This window comes from Nicotiana tabacum, chromosome 15, assembly GCF_000715075.1.
Source record: "Nicotiana tabacum cultivar K326 chromosome 15, ASM71507v2, whole genome shotgun sequence".
Lineage (NCBI taxonomy): Eukaryota > Viridiplantae > Streptophyta > Magnoliopsida > Solanales > Solanaceae > Nicotiana > Nicotiana tabacum.
Window position 1 is genome coordinate 60,918,160 of NC_134094.1, and position 27,491 is coordinate 60,945,650.

General features: G+C 38.1%; 1 protein-coding gene across 7 annotated transcripts in view; it reads right to left on the reverse strand.

The window, feature by feature from the left end:
• Positions 1 to 27,491, reverse strand: part of LOC107795765 (ultraviolet-B receptor UVR8) — a 53,604-nt gene that overhangs the window by 13,103 nt on the left and 13,010 nt on the right. For 3 of the 7 annotated variants that reach the window (XM_016618444.2, XM_016618446.2, XM_016618448.2), the window contains exons 2-9: positions 24,556 to 24,742; positions 21,541 to 21,687; positions 20,436 to 20,517; positions 19,747 to 19,902; positions 16,841 to 17,014; positions 2,922 to 2,993; positions 1,748 to 1,819; positions 1,496 to 1,614 (exon numbers count right to left, since the gene is read on the reverse strand). In XM_016618444.2, coding sequence (XP_016473930.1) covers positions 1,496 to 1,614; positions 1,748 to 1,819; positions 2,922 to 2,993; positions 16,841 to 17,014; positions 19,747 to 19,902; positions 20,436 to 20,517; positions 21,541 to 21,687; positions 24,556 to 24,742 — 1,009 coding nt within the window. Of the gene's footprint in view, positions 1 to 1,495; positions 1,615 to 1,747; positions 1,820 to 2,921; positions 2,994 to 16,840; positions 17,015 to 19,746; positions 19,903 to 20,435; positions 20,518 to 21,540; positions 21,762 to 24,555; positions 24,743 to 27,491 lie in introns of all 7 variants that reach the window. The other 4 variants (XM_016618445.2, XM_075230856.1, XM_075230857.1 and 1 more) reach the window with 2 other exon arrangements.

A 27,491-nucleotide genomic window follows, 5' to 3' on the forward strand; every position in this document is an offset into this window, starting at 1 on the left:
GGAGTGCAAGTTCAGTGACGAGACCAATGAAGCAGACATGGACGTGAGTCTTGATACACGAGTTATCCCTAAGATAGTTTCAAGTATCTTGGGTCTATTATCCAAGGAAACAGGAGATTGACAAGAATGTTACACATCGTATTGGAGCGGGAGGGTGAAATGGAGGCTTGCATCAGATGTTTTATGCGAGAAGAATCTACCACCTAAACTTAAAGGTAAGTTCTACAAAGTAGTTGTTAGACCGACTATGTTGTATGGGGCAGAGTGTTGGCCAATTAAGAATTCTCATATCAAGAAGATGAAAGTAGTAGAGATGAGAAGCAAATAAATAGCCCACTTGTTTCTCGAGAAGAGATGGGAAACATGCTCAATATCATTTGATTGAATAGTTGACCCATCCCCTTGTTGTTTGAAGAAACCCTCCATTTCAATTGATATTTTTTCACGAAAAGCAGACATGGGATAAGAAATCCAGTGTTTCACTAAGATTTAGAATAGCAGTCCTGAATTCAAGTTGATTCTATTTCGACTCTTCCTCAGAAAAAGACGATCAAACAATTCCCGATCATGGCCCTTGCGGATCGGATCATCCATATAATATATAAAAAGAAACTCCAGATATTTGAGATCTTTCTCGTTGAATAAGATCTCATATCCAACGACGGTTTCGTTAGATATCTTACAACTAGAATCCCTCTTTTTTCCGATCCAGTTCCTCCACCAACGCGAATCCCAGTTAGATTCAGGCATGCTACACTTTTTAGTTATTGGGAGAACCCAAGTACTCTCTTTTGAATTCAAGTTGAGATGGATGTAAAGGCATACCAGGATTGATAAAATTAGAAATGAAGTTATTCGTGCAAGGGTGGGAGCGGCCCCGATGGAGGACAAGATGCAGGAAGCGAGGCTTAGATGGTTTGGGCATGTGAAAAGGAGAAGCACATATGCTTCGGTAAGGAGGTGTGAGAGGTTCCCCTTGGTGGGTATGAGAAGAGGTAAAGGTAGGCCAAAGAAGTATTGGAGAAACGTGATCAGACAGGATATGGCATTACTTCAGCTTACTGAGGACATGACCCTTGATAGGAAGGTGTGGAGGTCGAGAATTTAGGTAGAAGGCTAGTAGGTAGTCGAGAGTGTTTCTTGCCATACCAGTAGTAGTGTTAGTTTTGTATTCTATTATTGTTAGATTTTTATTACTACATGTTCCTTTCATTTTGTTTTCTTATTATCTTATTGTTGTTACCGATTGTTGCTACTGCTTTTTTTTCATCTTCCCTTGAGCCGAGGGTCTATCGGAAACAACCTCTCTACCTCCAAGGTAAGGGGTAAGGTCTGCGTACACACTACCCTCCCCAGACCCACGTGTCAGATTATACTGGGTTGTTGTATGAGAAGCTGCTTTAAGGACCAAAAAAAGCATAGCATAGATCATTCAACTATAGATCTCAATGCTCTATCAACGAGTTTAAATACTCGATATGCTTGCAGTTATTACCTATCAACAGACTCCCCATGACCTAGCTGACCATTTGTACCTCTTCCCCAGGAAAAGACATTCTGTCTTTCTGTAACAGCAAGTGTGTGCCTCCAACCGCATGAGATCAGAATTACTTTCTGCCATTTTAAAAAAAGTAAAATGTCAAATGTTTTTTTTTTGTTTCTTCAAGACCTCTCAGGTAAGGCGATAATGACAGCACATAGATGACAAAGACTAGAGCGCATTTCTGCTGAACTTACAAAGCAGTACCTGATCATGTGGAAATTTCACTTGTACAGGTGAACAATGATCAACATTGTCACCAACACCAACTTGTCCAAACTGCTCATGAGGAAAAACAAGACACCAACTCAATAAGATAAACCTATGCGAAGTTCTATCTGATACTAAAAGGATGTTTGCATCAAGCAACAGGTGATTGAATGCCGCCTTATGCAAAGGATATGCATGATCAAGAAAAACTGAATTGAGGACCAAGTAAAATGATTATGAAGCATATAAACAGATTTTCTCATTTAAATCAAGTTGATTACCAGGTAACAAAATAGGCTGAGAATAGTAAAAGTATGTCGGCCACATCTAGCAATTATAAGTATAACAAGAATAGACAGAGTTGAACGTGAAATGGTGTCTTCCATAAAGGCTTTATTACTTAGCATTAAATAAAACTGGCTGGAGGGAGGCGACAAAGAGTACATGCCAAGGCAAAAAAAACACATGAAATAAGGCAACCGAGACGCCTGGAATGCAGTATGGACTATTATAACAGAAGGTTTAACAATGGAAAATGAGATTCCAAATATTAGCAATGATAATGTACAAGTGATATAGAATTGGAAAGGTAGTGCACTGATATTCTGGAAATACGTAGTTTTGCGTTTTCTTTTTCATATGTTTTGCACACAAGTCCCTTTGGGTGCCTTTCTACCTAATACATTTAGCTTTCAGTTATCCAACTGTCTGTAGCTTCCAATTGTGGAAAATAATTTCTCCATCAAAAACATTATAGTTGTGAGCCTAGTTCGTCTAAATATAAAAAGAAACTTTCAGGCTATAGCTACTTAGAACTCCGTATGAACACAACGAACCAAAACAGCATGAAGGAAATTAACAAATCATCACCCAATCCAAAAAAAGATACCACAAATTTGCATGAAGACATTAATGGCATGTTGATAATGCATGTGACAAACTCTATAAGAAATGTCCTAAGAATGCACCAAAAAAAAAGCCCTGAAAAAATTCTTTGGACTGATTAACAGAAAAGAACGTGAGGAAGAATACTCCATTTCTGATAAGAATAAACTAAGAAATGAACACAGACAGCAAAGTGTAGACACAGGCAGGTAGTGCATTAAGTTGAAGTTGCAATGGACATGAGCGGCGTTTTTCAACTAAAAAAATAATGAAACAAGGCTCAAACCTTGTTCCAACCCCAACCATAAAGTTCTCCATCAGCAGTAAGTGCCATGGTATGCCTCCAACCACCTGATATCTGGAAAATGAAAATTCTTACGAGATTTAGAGATATAAGAGCACATAGATACGTGCATTTTAGCACCTCTCAATGAAAAGCTTTAAGAAGTATTGTAAGGCTTGTCATGCCATCCCTTCAATAATTGCATCACTGGAAACAGTACCCAAAAGCTTAAATCACAGAATGCGAAACCTTTCTTAATCCTTGGCTTGCTAATTCCTCTGTTGCAAAACAAGTCATATTTCCTTCTAGTAAGTACTAGAATGATGTCAATGAAAAAAGAAATCTTTTAGCACATTTACTGTGATGAAATATGAACAAGTTTCCCAACAAATATGAAGCAACTTACATTATCAAAGCTCTCTTAATATCCACGTCAAGCCACAATGGAACATATAAGCTGGGAAAGGGGGGGGGTAATTATCTAGCACAATTGACCCACATCATCTTCACCACTGTAATTACACCAACAAAAAGGATTCACATGACATTTAGCTTTTTTTAGATGGTATAGAAGTTGATGTCCCCTCAAAACATCTGTTCTTTTAAATTTGATAATTAAAGCATCTCATATTTCTTTCCTTCCAAGGATGTTTTGACCTATTGAACGCAATGAATTCAGTATATCTTTTTAGGAGGCCGTAAAATCTATCGATTAAACCTACCTAAGTTTTATTATACAATAGTTGGGTGTTCACGGCCTGCCTGTGCATAATATCATCAAATGTGGGTATTATTGAAATAAATCACCCAATTCTTATTCTAAACCCATCTACATAGTCCAGTTGCTTCCTTCTGAGTTCATGTCGAAAGCAAAAGCCTACCAGGCAGCATGCACTAAGACTCTTTATAAAAGCGCGGATTAACTCGAACCTAGGAACTTCACGGAAAGCCATTTTAGTTACTTTTCTATAGGGTAGGATTTTCATTCCACCTATCAAAGCTAGAATTGGGAAAAAATCTCGTTAATTGAGCCTTCTATAAGAGGACACATAATGAGAGTTCACATAAGGACCAAAGCACAAAAAGCCTACTCATCTTAAAGCAAATTTTGCTTTCAGATGAATTCAAGTTAAAAAATCCAGAACAAGGAAAAAGCTAAAGTTGTCTAGACAGTGTAACTTAGGATAGCTTGCTGCAGTTTTCTTCATGATTCTCCACTTTATGATTCTCCACATTACATCACTCCAGTTGGTGAAGGCCTCTTTAAAGTATATGTTGCATTACCCATTGCAGACCAAACAACAGGCTACCGCACACAGTAAATATATTATTGATTGACTTATTTATTAGGAAAGATTTGATTAAGATTAAGATTTGAATATATTGTGATTGATTGTAATTTATTTTCCTTCCTAAAATAGTCATAGGACTTAGTGTATAAATAAATTTACTTAGGGATGTAAGAAATACACAGAAGAAATATAAGAAGCATTTTCTTCTTCTCAAAATCAACGTGGTATCAGAGTCATTGCTGCCTTTTTGAGGTGACTAATCTCCCTCGCAGCACTAGGGTTCCGTTTTTATCAAACAGGTCGAGTTTTCTCTCTTTTGGCGGCTGTCCACAACACAAACCCCTTCTAGTTCCGTCAAGACAGATTTGGTTTCCGGCGAGACAGATTATTTTTGAACAATTTTCTTCAATATGAGACATTCAAGGAGACGGTTTTTGGAGAAATCTTCTCTTCGGATGAAATTCAGCTTCTTCGTCGCCTCCTACCCAAACTTGACTCCGCTAATGTTGCCACATCCAATTATATGCAATCAGGTACTGCCTTTGCTGCTCACCTTAATTTTTGAATTGTTGATTCTGGTGCAAATAGACACATGACAGGCTCTTCTAAAGGCATTCAAAACTATTCTCCATGTCTCAAGGAGATAACGTTAACATAGCCAATGGTTCTTTAACACCTATCTCTGGAACAAGTTATGTCGTTTGTACTCCTAATATTAAACTATCATCCGTACTCCTAATATTAAACTATCATCCGTACTCCATGTCCCCAAGTTCCCTGTCAATCTTTTATCTGTTAGTGCCATCACCAAAGTTCTAAACTGTAAAATCGAGTTCTTTCCCGATCATTGTATTTTTTAGGATCTTCAAACAGGGAAAAGGATTGCAGTGGTAGATTGCATGATGACTTGTATATATTAGATGGAATTAAAAACTCTGGTCAAACCATTTTTAGGGAAAGTAAGGATGTCAAGCAAGAAATAATACAGCGGCATAGACGGTTAGGACACCCATCATTCTTTGTTTTGAAGAGGTTATATCCCGATTTGTTTTCAAGGACTCAATTTGAATCTTTGTTCTGTTATGCGTGTGAATATGCCAAGTATACTAGAAACTCTTATCCTGCAAGTGATAATAGAAGCACAACTCCGTTTATGACTATTCATTCTGATGTATGGGGTCCTACACAAACTGATTCTTTGTCTGGTAGTCGATGGTTTGTTACTTTCATTGATTGCTGCACTAGGATGACTTGGGTATATTTGTTAAAAGCCAAAAGTGAAGTTTTCTCTTGTTTTCAGTCATTTCATAAGATGATTTGTACTCAGTTTGATGCCAAAATAAAAATCTTGAGAACTAACAATGGCAGCGAATACATGGATAAAAGATTCGGTGCTTATTTGGAGTCCAATGGGATAGTCCATCAGACTAGTTGTACTTAGACTAGTGCACAAAATGGGGTCGCTGAAAGAAAAAATAGGCATTTATTAGAAGTAGCAAGATCTCTTATGTTCACCATGCATCTACCAAAACCATATTGAGGGATGCTATTCTAGTGGCTGCCTATCTTATCAACAAAATGCCACTTAAAACCCTTAAGTTCAAAGTCCTCTGGAAGCTTTAAAAGGTAAGAATGAATATATTATTCCTCCCAAGATGTTTCGATGTTTTTTCTTTCTCCACACTAGAAATTCTGGGAAACTTGATCCTAGAGTAATAAAGTGTTTTCATTGGGTATTCTCCGACACAGAAAGGTTACAAATGTTATCATCCTCCCTGTAGGAGATCTTTTGTTAGCATGGATGTTACTTTTTGAGAATCTGAGTCCTATTTCAATATTACCTCATAACCTCTTCAGGGGGAGAGCAGTAACAAGGAAGAGGTGATTCTACCTAGTTCCATTACTGGACCTCTTGATGACATTGTCACAGTGGAAAGTGAAACTAGAGAGAGAATTCGGGGGGGGGGGGGGTATTGGGCGTTTAGATAGGCCTGATTTGAAAACTTACTCAAGAAAAAATAGAACATAAGAAGCCATCATGCAAACTACCGAATCTGAACCTTCTTCTACTGGTGAGTTATCTACATTTCCTAATGAGTTAGATGAACCTATTGCTCACAGAAAAAGAGTCAGATCTTGCACCACCAAACACCCTTTATCTAATTTTGTCTCCTATAATTCTTTGTCTCCCTCCTATAGAGCCTTTGCCTTGTCTATTTCTTTTGTGTCTATTCCCCAGAATTGGAGGGAAGCTTTTGCAGATCCTAAATGGAAACAAGCTATGACTGAAGAAATGAAGGCCTTGTCAAAAAATGAGACTTTGATTTTGTTACTTCACCACCAGACAAGAAGTTGGTTGGCTGCAAATGGGTCTTCACTGTGAAGCACAAAGCTGATGGCTCGATTGAAAGATTCAAAGCAAGATTGGTGGCTAAGGGATTCACTCAGATTTATTGAGTGGATTATCAAGAGACATTTGCCCATGTTGCTAAGATGAACACTATTAGAATTCTTTTGTCTTGTGCAGCTAATCTTGATTGGGACTTGCAACAGTTTGATGTGAATAATGCATTTCTTCATGGAGACTTAGAAGAAGAGGTGTACATGGAGATTTCTCCTGGATTTGATACTGCACAAAGTCAAGAAAAGGTATGCAGATTGAAGAAAGCCTTGTACGGACTGAAGCAATCCCTTAGAGCTTGGTTTGACAGATTCTGCAAAACAATGATCTCCTTTGGTTACCAACAAAGCAATGATGATCACACTCTCTTCACAAGACATCATACGGGTAAACTCACTCTTCTCATAGTTTATGTTGATGACATAGTAATGACAGGAGATGAGAAAGATGAGATGGCCCGATTGAAGAAGTTGTTGGCACATGAATTTGAGATCAAGGATCTAGGGAAATCGCAGTACTTCTTGGGAATTGAGGTTGCTAGATCAAAATGGGGAATCTTTATTTCTCAAAGGAAGTATATTCTGGATCTCTTGAAAGAAACTGGTATGACAGGTTGTAGACCCGCAGAATCGCCCATTGAAAGCAATCACAAGTTATAAAGCGGAGTTGGAGAGTTAGTTGATAAGGAGAGATATCAGAGGTTGGTTGGAAGACTCTTTATTTCTCCCACACTAGACCAGACATAGCCTATTCAGTTAGCCTGGTGAGTCAGTTCATGCATGATCCCGAGATCCTCATATGTGAGCTGTCGTTCACATTTTGCGGTATCTGAAGTCTGCTCCAAAGAAAGGTCTACTTTTCTCCAAACATGAGCACCTCCAAATAGAAGCCTTTACAGATGCGGATTGGGCTGGATCTCTGGATGACAGAAGATCTACATCCGGTTACTGTACGCTCGTAGGAGGAAACTTAGTTACTTGGAGAAGCAAGAAGTAAAGTGTAGTTGCTAGATCAAGTGCGGAGGCAGAATATAGAGCTATGGCCCAGGGTGTTTGCAAACTGCTTTGACTACAAAAGCTACTAGAGGAATTGAGACTGTCTGAAAAAGGAAAAATTTTCTTGTACTGTGACAATAAGGTTGCCATCAGTATAGCTCATAATCCAATCCAGCATAACTGAACAAAGCATGTAGAAATTGATCGACACTTCATTAAAGAAAAAATTACAACTGGTGTCTTGAGTTTGTTTCATATGCCATCGGAAAAACAGTTAGCTGGTGTGTTTACCAAGGGTCTCAACAAACGAACTTTTCATACACTGGTTTGCAAGTTGGGCATGTGCGACATCTTTGCACCAACTTGAGGGGGAGTGTTGATTGACTTAATTATTAGGAAAGATTTGATTCTGATTTAGAAGATATGATTCTGCTTAAGTGTTGATTGACTTAATTATTAGGAAAGATTTGATTCTGATTTAGAAGATATGATTCTGCTTAAGATTTGATTATATTCTGATTGATTGTAATAGATGGTAAATTGATTGTAATTTATTTTCCTTCCTAAAATAGTCATAGGACTTGGTGTATAAATACCTTTGCTTAGGCATGTAAGAAATACACAGAAATATAAGAAGCATTTTCTTCTTCTCAAAATCTACATATATATGTTTGCCATCATCTATACTGTAATTACCTATTACATCAGCTCATTTTGGGTCAGAAAAACCCAATGCATCAGTATCCAACTAAAGTAGCTCGTGCTGATAAGAGCCTATCTTCCAAATCAGCTTCCAGGGTGATGTGTGGATAATACTGTCTGTAAATGTAAATGCTCCACACTTATCTCTGTTCTACCTTATTCTATCCTCTCTACGCTAGTTCATATTTACCTGATCTAGTTTCCCCGCTAAGACAATAAATTGTCTAATTTTCAAACTTCACAGTTCCTTACTAGGAGAATATCTCAGTCATTCATCTCTCTATACTCAACAATACTGGCAGTGGAAGCAGAACACATTTCAAAGAAAATAAGGACTTCCCTTTTAAGAATGCAGATTCCACGATGTGGGAGGAGTGTCGGGCAACGAAGCACTATCGCGCTACTGAGGCCACTATCGCATTAGAATACCTTCAGGCCCAGCAGGCGCCATCGCATAAGGATAGCGCCATAATGTGAGGACATCGCGTGAGGATAGCGCCATCACACAACAGCTCAAAAATATAACTATGCAATCACACACCTTATGCCATGATCACACTTCATTGTTTTCCGGGCAGAATTGCAAACCCTCCAATTAAGACCTTGTGGCCATTTAAGTAATAGCCATTAGGGCTTACTATAAATAGCTAATTGTAGGGTACATTTCATTTTAGCTTGTTTATGATATTGAGTATGAACTCCTTTAGGGGTATTGTTAAGGAAGAATTCCTTTGTTGATTTGAGACGTGTTAAGGTGGCTTTTAAGGGGATTACTTCCCCTTGAGGGTTATTCATATAACTTAGGGTGAGTTAAGTTTTAATTGGATCGAGTATTTGTGTTCTTTCAAGTTTTATTTCCAATTCCTTAATTTGTTTTTTGCTAAATTCTATCTTTATTTGCCTTCTTGTTATTTATGCTTCCGCGTTCGTATGAAAGAGGAAACTACGAGAGTCCTATACAGAGGCCAAAGATGGTTTAGGGAGTAACTTCTTGAAGCTTGAGATATGAAGCAAGTTGATGGGGTGCGTAGTAGATAAGGAATAAGAGGAAGTTGTGGTTCTTAACTTAGCTAGAGTTCGGTGCATCTATAGTGTATGGATTTACTTAAAAGAATTAGGAACATATGCAGAGATTGTCTGGATATATTATGCAGATGCAGTATGTCAAATATACCTAGGTTAAGATTTATGGGGGGGAGGTGGAGGTTATTCATGGTGTCAGTAGATGTTGAAAATGGCGAGCATGGATATAGATTATGGTTGTACCCAACGTTCTGCATTAAGATATTACATGGGAATGGGGCCAATGGAGATAGCAAGAGGAGAGGGAGGTGGGAGGAGAAAGGAAAACAAGACAGAGAAGTGGGGAGGTAGAGAAGGCGAAGGGAGTAAAGGAGGAGGTTGGGGAACTCTTCTCGTTGGAAGCTATATTGGATTAGGGGTTAACCGCTAACGGGGGATGAGGAGATATCAGGGAAGTCGAAGTAGCAGTAAGGAAAAAGAATATAAAGGAAAAAAGATGTGAAAATCCCTTGGATTGGTGCACCGGTACAGAGAAAAGAAATTCACTAACAGAACTAGTCCACATCCACACAAAAAATAAAGTAAAGCTTTATTTTAACAACGGGAGGCAAAGGGAATTCAGGGAGAGTGATTTTTGGTTTCATCTTTAATATCAATAAATCCCCACAACTGTCACCTACTACTTGAACTAGCTCCTCCAAACCATACATACAGTGAGAGACTACGTACTCTTATCCACCTTTGTTTTGCCAGCTGCTCTACCAACTGCATACCCGCTAGGGCATATTGAAGCAATAGATAGTTCCCTTTCCAGAAGTAGTCCCCAACTTTCTTCATTGATTGGAGCTCAAATAAAAGGTGTTCTCTGTGAATTTCTATCACTTTGAGACCCATGGAATTATTCAAGGTTTTTGCACTATGAGAAAGCACGGGAGAAAAATATATTATTGATATTTTATTAAATGTTTTAAAATAGCCCTATTTAAAACTATACACAATACTTATTCTATTCCTATTCCATGTGATACTAGGGTTACTTACATAACTATCTAACATTCCCCCTCAAGCCGGTGCATACAAATCATATGTACCGAGCTTGTTACATATGTAACTAATACGAGGACCAGTGAGGGACTTGGTGAAAATATCTGCAAGCTGATCATTCGACTTCACAAACTTTATAGCAATATATCCTGAGAGTATCTTTTCTCTGACGAAGTGAAAGTCAATCTCAATGTGTTTAGTTCTCCCATGCAACACTGGATTTGATGCAATATGAATGGCAGCTTGATTATCACACACAAGTTCCATCTTGCTGATTTCACAAAATTTCAACTCCTTAAGCAAATGTTTGATCCAAACTAGCTCACATGTTGCTATAACCATTCCCCGATATTCTGCTTCTGTACAAGACCAAGCAACCACATTCTGTTTTTTGCTCTTCCAAAATACCAAATTACCTCCTACTAAAACACAATATTCAGACGTTCTACGTCTGTAGAACGTCTATCAGAAGGTGTTCCTGCCTAGTCAGCATCTTAGTAACCCAACAATTTGCTAATGACCTCGATCTTCAAACAATAATCCTTTGCCTAGAGCTGATTTTATATATCGAAGAATGCAGACAATTGCATCCCCGTGACTATTACTGGGAGAATCCATAAACTGACTCACCACACTCACAGGAAAGGAAAAGCTAGGTCTAGTCCCTGTGAGGTAATTTAATTTACCAACAAGCCGCATATATCTTGCAGGATCGCTAAGCGACTCCCCTTGTCTTGGCAGAAGTTTAGAATTCGGATCCATAGGAGTGTAAACACGTCTGTAGCATGTCATTCCCGTCTCCTCAAGAATGTCTAAGACATACTTCCGTTGTGAGATCACAATACCTAAGCTAGACTGAGCGACCTCAATACCCAGAAAATACTTTAATCTGCCCAGATCCATAATCTGAAAGTGATGAAAGAAATGTTGCTTCAACTTAGTAATACCATCTTCATCATTGCCGGTAATAACAATATCATCAACATAAACCACCAGATAAATACAGAGATTTGAAGCAGAATGCCGATAAAACACAAAGTGATCAGCTTCACTATGAGTCATGCAAAACTTCTACATAACTGTGTTGAACTTACCAAATCAGGCTTGAAGAGACTGCTTTAGACCATAGAGGGACTGGTGCAACCGACATATAAGGCCACTAGACTCCCCCCATAAGCAACAAAACCAGGTGGTTGCTCCATATAAACTTCATCCTCAAGGTCACTGTGAAGAAAAGTATTTTTAATGTTCAACTGATAAAGAGAGGCCAATGGCGAAGAACAACCATAGATAAAAAAAAGGCGGACTAATGTTATTTTAGCCACGGGAGAAAAAATATCATTGTAATCGAGCCCAAATATCTGAGTATACCCTTTGGCAACAAGACGAGCCTTAAATCGACCAACCTGGCCATCTGGACCAACTTTGACTGCATACACCCAACGACAACCAATAGTAGATTTACTTGAAGGAAGAGGATCAAGCTCTCAAGTACCACTCGTATGTAAAGCTGACATCTCGTCAATCATAGCCTATTGCCATCCTGGATGAGACAGTGCTTCACCTTAGACTTAGGGATGGAAACAGAGGACAAAGATGATACAAACACATAATGGGTGATGACAGACGATGGTAACTTAAACCAACATAATGGGGATTAGGACTAAGTGTGGACCGTATACCTTTCTGAAGTGCAATCGGTTAACTAGGAGGAGACAAGTTCGCAGTATTAGCAGGGTCAGGTGCAGGACGTGAATCAGCTGGGTCAGGTGCAGGACGTGAATCAGCTGGGTCTGATGTTGCGCGTGGACGACAATGATAAAGTCAGGAGTGGTGGAGCTATAGAAGGTTGAACTGGAGTAGGTGATGGAACTGGAGCTATAGGTGATGGAGCTGTAGGTAGTAGAGCTGTAGGTAGTGGAGCTGAAGTTGTAGAGGAAGATGAATGGGAGATAGTGATTGAATCTCCAAAAGATGGAACTGGTAGCACCTCAAAAATATCTAAGTGATTACCTGGACTTGTGAAGCATCATTAGGTTTCAAAGAAGGTAATATCAGCAGACATAAGGTACCGCGGGAGGTCAGGTGAATAGCATCGATATCCCTTTTGCATTCTCGAGTAACCCAGAAATACGCACTTAAGAGCACGATGAGCTAACATGTCTTTTCCTGGAGTAAGGTTATGAACAAAACACATGCTCCCAAAGACATAGGTGGAAGAGAGAACAAAGGTGAGTGTGAAACAAGACAGAGAATGGAACTTGATATCTGAGGATGACATATGATTAATAAGATAATAAGATGTAAGAACTACATCCCACCAAAAACGCAACGGAACATGAGATTGTATGAGTAGGGTATGAGCTGTTTAATAAGATGTCTATTCTTTCTTTCAGCTACACCATTTTGTTGAGATGTGTACGAACAAGATGTTTGATTAATAATCTTATGAGAGTTCATAAACTGCTGAAATAGGAAAGACAAATACTCTAGGGTATTATCACTATGAAATGTGCGGATAGAAACCCCAAATTGATTTTGAAGTTCAATGTGGAAGGTCGGGAAAATAGAAACAACTCAGATTGATTTTTCATCAAAAATATCCAAGTGCACCTGGAATAATCATCAATAAAACTGACAAAGTAGCGGAATCCCAAGGAAGAACTGACCCGACTAGGACCCCAAACATCTGAATGGACTAAAGTGATAGGTGACTCTGCTCGATTATCGGGATGCTGAGGGAAATGGGAGCAAGTATGCCTATCGAGCTCACATGACTCACACTCTAGAGTAAACAAGTGAGATAAATCAGGAACCATTTTCTGAAGTTTTGACAAACTAGGATGTCCTAACCATTTATATAATAAATCTAGTGAATCAGTAACAGGACAATTTACTGAAGGAAGACAAGATGTGAGTCCATGTGATTTTGCAAGGATAAGGTAATAAAGTCCATTTGATTCATGTCTGGTATCAATGATCCCGTAATGCGTTCCTGTATACAAACAAGGTCATCAAGAAATAAAACAGAGCATTTAAGTGATTTGGCTAAGCGACTAACAGCTATGAGATTAAAAAAACTACCAGAAACATAAAGAACTAAATCTAAAGGTAAGGAGGGAAGTGGACTTGCTTGACCTATTCCAATTGCCATGGTTTTAGACTCGTTGGCCATTGTGACTGTTGGAAGAGATTGAGAATATGAAATAGTAGTGAAAGGAGATTTGTTACCAAAAATATGATCAGATGCACCTGAATCAATGACCCAAGAATTGGAGGATGAATATTGGGAGACACAAGTCACGTTATTACATGTTTGAACAACGGAAGCTATCTCTGAAGATGTCTGTTTAGATACTTTGTACTCAAGGAACTCAATGTAATCCGGTAGAGAAACCATCCAACTATTCATAGTATTGGATCCAATTTTGCTACAACCAATTTCTCAAATTCTTGACTAAAGGTTGTGTGGTTAACCTTGGAATGCCAAATCAGAACAAGTTTTTTCTTTTTTCGGGGAAAAATACTGTTCACACCAGAAAAAACACTATTCACGCCGGAAAATAAAAAAGATTGTCGGAATTTGAAGAAACTTAAATGGAGAGACTCAGAATAACCTCCTAAGTAATGTCCAAAAGAAGCTTCGTCGGAAACGAGCCGAAAGGTGGTCCACGCGCCCACACGTGGACAGATCTCGCGGGCAAAATCTCCCTTTGGTCAGCACGTGAGGGCGCGTTGATGGGAGTTTTCCGGTGGGGCTTGGTCGCAGCAGAGCGACGACCGGGGAGCGGGTTTCCACGGGAAAGGGGACATGAGACGGCCATGTCAAGGCACATCACGACCTACAGGCAACACCGGCGAGACCTACGAAGGCAACCCGATTGGGTGTCAGAAGGGATGGTGGAGAACACTCTGGTGGTGTTGGTTTATGTACAACAACGATAAAAAATGATTTTGACGCAAACAGCCACCGAAAAAGTTGCACGGCGACTGTTTCTTCCCGGAATTGTTGGTAGATTGCAGAACGAGTATTTTCTCACTACTACTCTGATACCATGTGACAAGGCACGGAGAAAAATATATTATTGTAGATTTTTGAGAAGAAGAAAAGGCTTCTTGTATTTCTGTGTATTTCTTACATCCCTAAGCAAAGGTATATATACACTAAGTCCTATGACTATTTTAGGAAGGAAAATAAATTACAATCAATTTACAATCAGAAACAAATCTTTCCTAATAATTAAGCCAATCAACAATTATTGATAATTTATTAAGTGTTTTACAATAGTCATATTTATAACTATACACAATACATATTCTACTCATATTCCATGTGGAACTAGGGTTATTCACATAACTATCTAACATGCACCAATTTTTAACAATTCTTTAACAATGTGGCACCTGGATAAGCTTTTCTTGCATCATCAAAGCTACCCACAAGGCAACCAATTAGATAGTTTTTCGATCTCTCTAAGCTTTCTCATCCAATGTAATCCTATTAGCTGGACTATCTAATCTAATACTTTAATTTCTCTAATGCCCTGTTCTGGCAACATCTATACTGTTGCAGCCTCTGCACAGGATCGTTTGGGCAAGTTAGATTTTAGGTTCCTCTGTATTTTTGCTCTTCTACAGAAATCTGTGAATCTTCTCTGCATATTTCCATCCAACATTTTCTATTATTTCTGGAATAATAACTGCATTCTATACTCCCCAATCCATGCTTCATATCTTTCCTTCTAAATCTATTAAAGTTTTAATATACTCTAGACCCATAGACTGAACCTTACATTCCCATCTACGACATGCCTTATCAGATCCTTCAGAACCTGCCTTGGTAGATTGGAAACTCAACCGAGATTTTCTTCATCTATCTTAATTTTCATGTAGAGTTTCTTGTTGTCCTACCATCATGAACCAGTTTAGCCCGACGTTGCTGATATCAACGAGTTCAAAGGATTTCTCACCCACCAAGAAGTATGTTTCTCATATTGGAGTCAGTATTTTGAGTTTTATGGATTCTAGATTATTAAAAAAAAAGGCACATTATTGGGTTCTTGATAAACTATTTCTAAATATTTTTTTTGATGAAGTAATTTGTTCATTGGTGGCATCAAGAAGATGCAGCAGTACAAAAGATAATACAGAAAAATGAACTAAGTCAGCTCTAATACAAGAAATGCTAATCTAAGACCAAGGTGCTGACAAAGTTCAGAAAGCTATCAGGGGTATCTACGGGGGACAATTTGTGCCAACTAAGAAGAAACATTAAGCACCTAGCCTTAATAGAGTGAATTTTTAGAGCTGACTTAGCTTGTAAGTTGAGAGTGAATTTCTAAATATTAAGCAGAATTTTTAACACAAATACAGGATCTGGGCCAAAGCTTGTAAGTTGAGCGGTACCTCCGCCCCTATCTCCATGCTTTTTATGTTCTTGAAGAACAAATCAACAAATCCACATATGTCTAGGCATAAGTCACTTTGTCAACAGGCTCCTTCTTACAAGTCAATAATGGTGATGGGATTTGTATTTTCAAAGTAATATTTTAAGCACTTCTCTACCTAATCAATTTACCAGTCTTTCAAATATCTAATTCATGACTTTCACACAACTCAGAGTGGATCAAGTACTTTCTGACAAGGGAAATAAAATACAAATACGTTAAGATCGCAACAAGAAATATCCATGGAAAACAGTTATCCTTTAAGCAGTTATTCCAAGTGCAAATTGGGATATGTTAGGCACCTAAGCCATGACAAAAATCACTTGTTTTCAGAGTTTGGTTCCTTATCTCAGCATGCACAGAATATACCTGATAAAATCATACAATATAAGCAAATTATGGATACATTTTTTTTCCATTCAATGCCTTTCACTTGCAAACTCGTTGAGCATATGTAGTGTCTCTCTTCTTGGAATGCGACTCATGATTTCATTTGGCTGCCCATGTTTTTGCAGACTTTCATATGCCTTCCATCTCTTGAAAATTGCTGGATACCTAAAACCTATTACTGGACATGTTCCTTTATATGCAGCAATTACATTTTCTTGTTACTTCAATAGCTAAATTGTGAATAGAGAGTTCCATAGTTTTAACACTTCCTAGGTCACGAAAAAGTATTAAAAAAAATCTGAGAAAGTTAAAAATGGCAAATACCACACGGATAAACCAGCAGAAGTTAATAGCAAAGCACTTTAACAAAGGAGCATGTCAAATTTCAGTAAAAGTCTATGCAGGATATGAGAACATCTATACAAATATTTCCCAAGGAAAAAGACTTCAGTCAGGTAAATTGTTTGGATTAAGAAGCTATAAAGCATAAAAATACAGATTATAAAGAGGTCAACAATTTTCACTGCCCGGAAATGCAGAAAATAGAGTAAAATAGTTACTATAAAAACTTCCCATCTTTAATCTTAGAAACGTATGCCAGAAAGTTTTCATATAAAAGAATAAGTACCTGAGAAGTAAAACTGTCATGCAAAGCTTGAACCTTATGAGGGAAAAGATGATCCTCAAAATCACCGTGTCCTAGTTGACCATATTTGCTCCAACCATATGTATACAAAGAACCAGAAGAGGAAACACAGATAGTGTGCCGCCAACCGCATGCAACCATGAACATCTTTTCTCCCTGCAATTCTAGATATCAGGTAAATAGACAAGGGGGCTAAAAACAGAAACAAAGATTAGATCAAGCGCCGGCAGAGTGCAGGCAGTTGTGTATAATATTTGTACAGAGCGCAGCTGAATACCTATCTCAAGAACCAAAGCCAAACAGAATATTATCTAAAGTTGTAAAGAGAAAATTCAATATTTTCAGCTCAACAAGTTGAGAAAATAGAGGTCCATTATCGATATTATGCATGTAAAAGCCAAGTGAAAAAGGGGAAAAGAATGGAAAACAGACAATATACCTTAGTACAAATTGTTTGCTTAATGTTACAGAATATTGTAGAATCGTGTAAAGATATTCTCTTGCCTTATACTAGCTAAATCATAGGAGAGATTTGTAGGATATTTACTAACCTTTGATAGAGCCTCTTGTAATTGTATATATACATGTACTCCTGAGATTGTGAAATACAAGTTATTCCCTTGAATTTCATGGTATCAGAGCCTAGGGCTCAAGATCTTTGTCCAGCAAAATCGAAACTTTTCCTGGCATCTTAGGAAAAGGCTTCGGCTACTTGGGTCAAAGCTAAGAAGTGAGTAGTTTATCTCACCACCACTGTATGAAGAGAGGGAAGGAGGTTTCCGACCGGAAGATTCATCTCCGGCATCTGGGTGGGCAGCGAGTGAATCTCACGCGCCACCTATACCTTGTGACTGTCTCTCACTCGCCTGTGCGTGGGGTCCGTGGTCCGGCAAAACAGATCTTGGCTTGTTACTCCGGCGTCGTCCTTTCATTCATGGTACTCTTCTCGTGTTGAATCTCTACTTGAAGGTGTGTTGATTCATTTTGTTTCCATCGTAAGTATTCTGCAATTGTACACTTATTGTTTGGGTAGGGTTCTGTTATTTCTAGGAAGGAGGGTTTTGCTTCAATTGTGGAGTAGTCAATATTTTCGCATTAATTGAAAATGTCTGAAGATAAAACTTATGTTACTTATGGGGTGGATTATTCCGACACTCTCTCTGGTGGCCAACTCACTTTTGTTCGCTTGTTTATTTAGCTAGCTGCTTCTGAGAATTGGCCACTACATTAGTTGGATATCAAGAATGCATTTTTTCATGGTGATCTCCAAGAAGAAGTGTATATGGAGCAACCTCCCAGTTTTGTTGCTCAGGGGAAGCATGGGAAAGTCTGTCACCCCGATGAAATCCTTGTATGGTTTGAAACAAAGTCCTCGTGCTTGTTTTGGAAAATTTAGTGAGGTAGTTCAGGAGTTTGGGCTTACAAAGAGCAAATGTGATCACTCTTCTACATACAATCAACGGTTGGAATTATTCTTCTTGTTGTATATGTTGATGATATTATCATCACAGGAAGTGATTATGCAGGGATCTCTTCTCTCAAATCATTCTTGCACACTAGGTTTCACACGAAAGACTTGGGACAGTTGAAATACTTTTTGGGTGTAGAAGTATCTAGATGCAGGAAGGGAATATTTTTGTCTCAAAGAAAGTATATCCTTGACTTGCTTGAGGGAACTGGAAAGTTGGCAGCCAAGCCTTGTAGTACTCCAATGGTTCCTAATGTGCAGCTAACAAAAGATGATGGTGATCCCTTTGACAATCCAGAGAGATACAGAAGATTAGTTGGAAAATTAAACTATCTCACCGTAACTCGCCCGGATATTGCTTCCGCAGTAAGTATTGTTAGCCAGTTCATGTCCGCACCAAACATTGGACTGCTTTGGAACAAATTCTGTGTTACTTAAAAGGAGCCCTGGATTTCGCATATTATATAGTAACCATGGGCATACTCGTATTGAGTGCTTTGTGGATGCTGATTGGGCTGGATCTAAGATTGATAGAAGGTCTACTACTGGATACTGTGTTTTTGTAGGTGGAAATTTAGTATCATGAAGAAGTAAGAAACAGAATGTTGTGGATCCAAATTAGTTCTTCAGGTTCAAAATAATTACACGAAATCACCACAACGTCATTCGTCCAAAGAAGGAAGTCTCTCAACGTCCATAGCAGAGTCTGCTTGGCATTAGCTATATGTACAATACAAAATATTTACAGCCTTCATGCAAACAAAATCCACATATACAGATTACAGACTCAAGGTAAACATTTCAGGGCACTATGTTTCTCTCCTATAATCCTTTTGTTTGAAGCCCAAGGCATAACTCATAGTGAATACAACAACCTAACCATTTGACACGCTCAATATACTTCTGCGGATATTCATTTTTTTACCTTTTCCCCAGTTTCCCCTAATCCAGAAGAACTTATAAATCTGCAGATTAAACACTTCTGACACAAAAAGAAAATTGAAAACAAACATTAAACTTTGTGGTGCATATCAGCAATACATCTTTTTGAGCAATAACAGATACACATTATAAAAATTATTCCATACCACAAAACAAAGTTTTAAGCCCAGTTATACGATGTGGTTGCAGTAATTAAAAAATAGCCTGATAGTACAACAACAATAACCCAGTATAATCCCACTAGTGGGGTCTGGGGAGGGTAGTGTGTACGCAGACCCCTTACCCCTACCCTGGGGTAGAGAGGCTGTTTCCGATAGACCCTCGGCTCCCTCCCTCCAAGAACTCCCACCTTGCTCTTGGGGTGACTCGAACTCACAACCTCTTGGTTGGGAGTGGAGGGTGCTCACTACTAGAGCAACCCACTCTTGTCAAAAAATAGCCTGATAGTAATCAACAGAATTCCACACGAGATGCCTACCACAGTAGCTGAAACTTTTACTGGAACCAAGCGATCATTTCGGTCACCTAACCCCAGATTACCATATCGACCCCAACCCCAACCATAAAGTTCACCATCTTCTGTAACAGCAGCTGTATGTTCGGCACCAGCAGCAACCATTTTTACAGGTATTCCCTGCAAAAGCGCGTTGTAGTCAAGTAAGTTTCAGATATTCTGACACCAAATCAAATATGATGTGCAACCAAAGAAATTCAAATTCTTATCAAGTCATTCATCGAGAAAGTTCCATGGATAACCTTTCAAAAAAACCAAAAAATTCAATTACAAAATCAATTATTGTCCACCCTTGGATAACTAACAAAGCAGATGCATATCTTCTACACCAGGTTTGGGCTGGAGTACTTACATATCTTTGCAAAATGAAAGCAACAAAGGTTCTTACATCACAAGTATTCCAAATGACGCACTCAAAACCGAGTAGTTTTAGAGAATATTTTCTCATTATATGAGCTATTTGAAGTTTATCACCAGTATATGAATAAAGCTATTAATTTATTGGAATTCAAACATATAAGCTAAGTGAAGCCTTGAGAGTAAGGATCCTTTACACCATCTTTTTGATAAGTCACCAGGAATGTCACAGAAGAGTGTGTGAAAGAACAAGATAATAACTACATAAAACGTAACAAACAATTAGGAAGCAATACCTTGAAAGCTTCAATCTTTTGAGGCACAAGAGAGTCCTCTGTGGTGCCAAGGCCTAGTTGGCCATTTTGATTTCTCCCCCAACTAAAATTGAATTGATAACAGTATAAATAGTTGGATTCAAATTGTCAGATGAAAAAGAAGCAGCTTTAGAAATAATAAAATCTTATATCAAGAAAGCAATTCCAAGTATGCAAACCAGATTTCTATATTTTATATTCAGGGAAAACTTAAAATGTGATCCTACTAGTCAGAGAAAGAGACAGGATGATAATATAAAAATTACATAATATAAAAGAATGTGGAAGGAAGTGCTTTTTATCCTTTGTTTGGTTTGAGCAGAAAGTGGAGACAAAAGGAAATAAATATGTCACTTTTTTGGGGAAGACTGAATTGTATTCTTTCCATCTTTCTAAATAAACATAATAAGCCAAAAAGACTTCAAACATTCTCTTTCCGTAGTTGATAGTTTATTGAGAACCCTACCATTTTGGATAGTGGTTCTTACTTGTTATATTCATCAAATATGAGAGCTTCATGTCCTTCCAAAACTTCAGTGTCATGTTTCACTTTTCATGCTTCAAATCTATATTCAAATCTTTAAGTTGGATATTTGTGGCTGCTATATGTTGGATTCTTTCTGTACAACTTTTAAACAATGTGGTTTCTAAGCATCCAAATTTTGCCATTAAGAAAAAATTAAACACCTTCATTTTCATTCTGGAACTGGCCAAATCATAGCAGGCAATTAACAATTTTGAACTCAAACAAACAACAAGTGACAGATGAGAGCCACAAATTTTTAGAACAAAAGATTGCCTCAAGTTTGCAGAAGTAATGTTCGAAAATAGAAAGATTGATGAACGACCAATTTACTTTAAGAAAAAAGATGAATAGAGAAATGAGAGAAGTCTTAAGAGTTAAATATCGATAGAAGATTGATGAACATGGTAAAATTACAGATGCACCTAATTTAGATTGGACAATGTCATAACAACACTGGTTAAGGAGACAAAACAAACATATTTATCAAAAGAAAAGAAGAGAAATGAGCATAAGGTTTAGCGGATCCACCAAAACAACAGCTCAAGAGCAGCAGCAACCAACCTCTGCACTTCGCCTTCCATTGTCACAGCAAGACAATGGCTGTCCCCACATGCAATCTGCTTAATGCATATACCATGCAGTGCTTTTATTGGTTGAGGAGTGAACAAGTCACTGGAGTTTCCATGACCCAATCTCCCAAAATCACCCCTACCAAATGAAATAGAAACAACGCCTGCTGATTTGATCCAAATGCATGCTGACACAATCATTAAAAGTACATGCTGCATAGAAAGTTAATGTTCTTCATGTTCTTTCATCGCAGAAATTATTCTTGGTAGGATTCAAGCCACGTATTATGGTAAAACCCAAGCAGAATACTCCCATTTGTCTCAGTGAAGACCATGGGGAGTTGCTAAGATTGCACTGATCATGGGAAACTAAAAGCAAGTTCAATGATAAGACTCAATATACATAGGGCAAACACTCATAACGAATCTACATATATTGGATAAGATGGCTGAAAAAAGTGAGGACTACAGGAAATTAGAGATGTTGAATTTTGAACCCAAAAAAAAGGCTTCATTTCTTGACCATACCATTCTTCGAATAAATTGTCACCACCAGCCAATGCACATACAATTTCAAGTACATTATGAGTATCGAATTTATTTTCAAAAAGCCTGAATCATCATTTGATCAAGATGTAGAAGTTGGTCTAATTGAATATCTAAACAAGGAAGTTGTATCACATAAATTGGGATGGATGGGAGTATCAATCACAACTAAGGGTGACTAGTGAAATTTTACAACCAAAGAACAATACTCTAAATTCTTTTTTGGCTGGATACATATGCGACCCCTTAAATTTGTCCGGTTTTTTAATTTTATTTAGACACATAAACTAAGCCTTGTTCCTATTGAACACCAGAAGTGAAAATAAAGTGTGTTAATTAGACACACAGTGCTTACATGGCACAGTGTGTGCAATACACTCATTTAAGGCGCATGAAAGGCATAACTTTTGAAGGAAAAAAAAAGAATTTTTTTCTCACTTCTTCCCATTCTCTCTCCTACCACCACCTCCTCTGCCATGCCAGCACCACCTCCCCTTCTACCCCTTCTCTCTTTTACTACTCAATACACATTACACACACATACAAAAAACAATGCACACAATTTTCATCGGAATACACTAGGCACACACAAACACAGAGACGACACTCACAATCTCAAATTCACTCGAACCCCAGTAATTCACCACCAAAGCCGTTGTACCCCCACTATAGCACCTCCATCGTTTTGATTTTATAAACTTCACGCTGCCACTAGGCTCCTTCGCCTTATTACTGCTGTCCGACCTCCATAATAACCATCGTCTGCCGTATCTCCATCCAAATGCCGCCACTGAAAACCCAGACTCCTTTATCACCGCCATTCCTACCGCCACAAGCTACTGAAAAAAACTCAAAATAGAGTGAAATGGAGTTACGGGAAGCCGTTATATTTGATAAAAACATAGTGAAATGGAGGTTGGTGTTGCCGGCTATTTAATTATTAATGTTATGTAGCGATGAAGGTTAAAAATGGTGGCCGTTCTGATGGTGGGTTTGTGGTCGTCGAGGATGATGGTTAACAAGAGTATGATGATAGCATGATTTTAGGTGGAGATGAAATGGAGATAGATTGTGAGCAATGGTAGTAAACTGGATAGAATAAGATGGTGTTGGATATTGTTTGTGGCTTTTGCTGTGAAAAGTGCAGGGGTGTAGTGGAGAAGCTGTAAGGAATTTATGGTGGCTGTGAATGATTTTTTAGAGGAAGGAATAGAGGCTTAAGTGAAAGTTCTTTCTTTATTTTTTAGGGAGTGTGAGGGTGGTTTTAATGGGGAGCTCTGTTGGCCAACCATGGCAGTAATTAAGAATGGGTGGAAGAAGAAGACTTTTCTAAAAGAAATTTTTTTAAATATTTTCCACTTGTCACATTTTGATTTGCTCTTTTTGCCACGTACGAAGCATTTAACAACACACGCTTATATTGTTTCGCAGATTGTGAAAATTGTGTCTGATAGATATACTTAGGCATGAGTTCAGGTGTTCAATAGGAACAAGGCTTAGTTAAAGTGTCTAAATGAAAAGATTGGGCCAGTTTAAGCGATCGCGTATGCATTCAGCCTTCTTTTTTGATGAATAGAACAAGACTCTTAATTCTTGAGACTACAAGAACTCGAGGAACGCCAAGAATGATAGAAACTCAAGCAAAGATGGGAAAAGCATATCCTCAAAGAAATTATTTCATGAAAAATTGAACAGGTAAAGCATTAAGAAGTGAACTGTTTTTTTCAGGTGCATGCTTGTACAACACGGTTTTCTATTAACAAAAATTAGTTTACAAAACACACAAAAATGTATGTTTACCGAGGTAACGTGACTGAAAAGATAATAACTTATTTCGAACCTATAAGAACAAAAGATATTGAGAAGCTACAAAACAGTGGAAGACTTCAAAGTCAACTCAATTAAAGCAGCACTCTCAAAGCCAGAGGTCTAATACCAGCATCTACCACTCTTTGCTTCCTACATCATTCAGTTGCCGCATGTTGTCACATCTTAATCAAGCTCCTAATTCATCAGCATTTGTATTTGCCTCTTCGTGCTGTTATAATCTCTTTTATGTTCGCTTTGTTTCTAAAAGTTTAGAGATTTTTATCACATTGGCCAACTTTTATGTTCGAACTACATTAAGCAGATTTAGGATCTCACCTCTAACGTTCCATTCTTCGGCATGCTCAAAATAAAACTGCAATATGTAGAAGAGGTAGCTTCACGAATTGCTTCCTCAAGTTGCGTATAAACAGGTTTTGGGCAGTTTAGAAAAGGGACTAGCTAAGATAAGATCTATTAACATACAAACCACAAAAGTATCAAGAATTCTCAGGTTTACTAAGAGCCAAATTCCTGAGATAACATATGTTTAATACTAGCTAATATCAAGAACTTACCAGTTATCATAACTTTAACAAAGATTCTGAATAGAATAATCTTTTAATTAGAAGTATTTAATGGAATGAAAACCTACCATCCCCAGCTATAGACTTGCTTGAGGGCCTCAGAGTAAGCAGTTGCATGATCAGCTCCACAAGTAACAGATACTATTTGCTGCTCATCCAATGCACTCACCTGAGTTGGAGAAAATCGATCTTCAGCATCCCCAAGGCCGAGTTGTCCATCCTCTCCCCTTCCCCATGAGCAAACGACATTTGCAGCTGCAAGTACATGAATTACATCAACTATCCATCACGCCAAAAAGCTTAATAGTTGAGCTGACAGCTGAAGTACTGAATCGAGCTCTTCTCTTGTTCAGTATTGCATACTCCAAGTTCAAATTTCCATATAAGGTATCATGCAACAAGACTTAATAATTGATTTTGCGAGTTGTTGTAACAACATTTTGGACCAGCTCAAAGTCAAATAGACATGTTTGCAATCCAGTTTGAGTCAATCTAACTTAATTAAGCATGGGTTACACAGTGCTCCAGAAGAAGCTATCTGAAGCTAACAGTTGCAGTCAAACACCAAGTCATCCAAGTACAACTTTTAAGATCATTTTGTCTAAGAAATTAAGTTACATACACATACACTGTAAAGATTTTTCACACTACTAGTGTAGTTTAACCTACAATAGCAGGTTAGATACCACTTTTATGCTGTAACCAATTAATGCTTATCATAGACCCTAAAACATATTATAACAAGTTTCATCAGTTGAATAATTATTAAAAAGAAACTGGGAAACCTGGTTATCAAAAAGAGGTTAACCCTAGGGCCAGCACTAGACACGTTATTAACAATGCTTCCAGTCTCTACTGGGGCCTTAGCAAAGCAAAATACCTAACAGAAGTCGCAAGGAGGGATGAACTAAGTTTAGACTTTACAGTATATGAAGGTAGCCAGAACAGGTGAAGGTTCAAGTTGTGGAACTACACAAATTCAACACACAATATCGTAGCTATATGAGAAATGAAAGGAGAACAAAGAGAAAGAGGAAGAAGAAAGAAAGAGCAGAACTAGGGTTTAATTCTCATTAAACATGCTTGGCAATTCCAGTACAATATAAGGGAGCAATGCTTCTGACAATTCCCAATAATCTCAACGTCACTGTTATCCAAACGACGAAATTAACTAACTCAGGACTCAATTGGAAAAGGGCAAGACTTAAAGGGATCAAAGGGAAGTTAAGAAGCTATTAGTAAAGCTCAAGGGGAAGCCCTAGATGGACTTTACAAGAAGCTAGTGACACGAAAAGAGGAGAAAGAAATATCTGAACTAGCTCGACTGAGAGAGAGGGAAAGGAAAAGCAAAAAGTTTTGCGTTCGTGCTCCACATTTATGAAGCAAAGTTCACATTTTCCAAATTTTGCCTAGACAAGATATGCCTTATTACACATTTACTCTTTTCCTTATTAAAAAAAGAGATATGCCTTATTTACAAGATGGAAGATCTGTTGATACGGCCTTTAACCCATTAGGAGTACTTTCACGAATGGATGTAGGGAAAAAAATTTAATATTCATTAGGGTTAGCAGGGAGTCTATTAGATAGGCATTAGCGAATAGCAACCTTTTGATGAGAGATATAAACAAGAAGCTTTGAAAAAAGTTTGATAAGTGCATTTTACCTGATTTTAAGCTCCCGTTTGTCCATAAGGTTTTTTCACTTTTTTTCAAAAATATTTTGAAAACATTGTTTGGTTATAAAAAGTGACCAGATTTTGGGCCCTTAGTTACCTTCCAGAGCACGGCGGCCAAGACCCAAATCGATTATCTCCTTCTTAGGAGGTGTGATAAAGGTATGTACACTGATTGCAAGGTTATTGTAGATTTTGAGAAGAAAAAAAGGCTTCTTGTATTTCTGTGTGTTTCTTACATCCCTAAACAAAGGTATTTATACACTAAGTCCTATGACAATTTTAGGAAGGAAAATAAATTACAATCAATTACGATCAATCAGAATAAAGTCAAATCTCAATCAGAATCAAATCGTTCCTAATAATTAAGTCAATCAATACTCCCCCTCAAGTTGGTGCAAAGATGTCGCACATGCCCAACTTGCAAACCAGTGTATGAAAAGTTTGTTTGTTGAGACCATTGGTAAACACATCAGCTAACTGTTTTTCTGATGGTACATGAAACAAACTCAAGACACCAGTTGTAATTTTTTCTTTAATGAAGTGTCGATCAAATTCCACATGCTTTGTTCGGTCATGGTGTACTGGATTATGAGCTATACTAATGGCAGCCTTATTGTCACAGTACAAGGAAAATTTTCCTTTTCCAGAGAGTCTCAATTCCTTTAATAGCTTTTGTAGCCAAAGAAGTTCGCAAACACCCTGGGCCATAGCTCTATATTCTGCCTCCGCACTTGATCTAGCAACTACACTTAGCTTCTTGCCTCTCCAAGTAACTAAGTTTCCTCCTACGAGCGTACAGTAACCGGATGTAGATCTTCTGTCATCCAGAGATCCAGCCCAATCCGCGTCTGTAAAGGCTTCTATTTGGAGGTGATCATGTTTGGAGAAAAGTAGACATTTCCCTGGAGCAGACTTTAGATACCGCAAAATATGAAAGACAGCTTGCATATGAGGATCTCGGGGATCATGCATAAACTGACTCACCAGGCTAACTGAATAGACTATGTCTGGTCTAGTGTGGGAGAGATAAATGAGTCTTTATACCAACCTTTGATATCCCTCCTTATCAACTGACTCTCTACCTCCGCTTTGTAACTTGTGATTGCTTTCAAGGGGCGATTCTGCGGGTTTGCAAACTGTCATACCAGTTTCTTTCAAGAGATCCAGAACATACTTCCTCTGAGAAATAAAAATTCCTCATTTTGATCTAGCAGCCTCAATTCCCAAGAAGTACTACAATTTTTTTAGATCCTTGATCTCAAATTCATGTGCCAACTTCTTCAATCGGGCCATTTTCTTTTTGTCACCTCCTGTCATTACTATGTC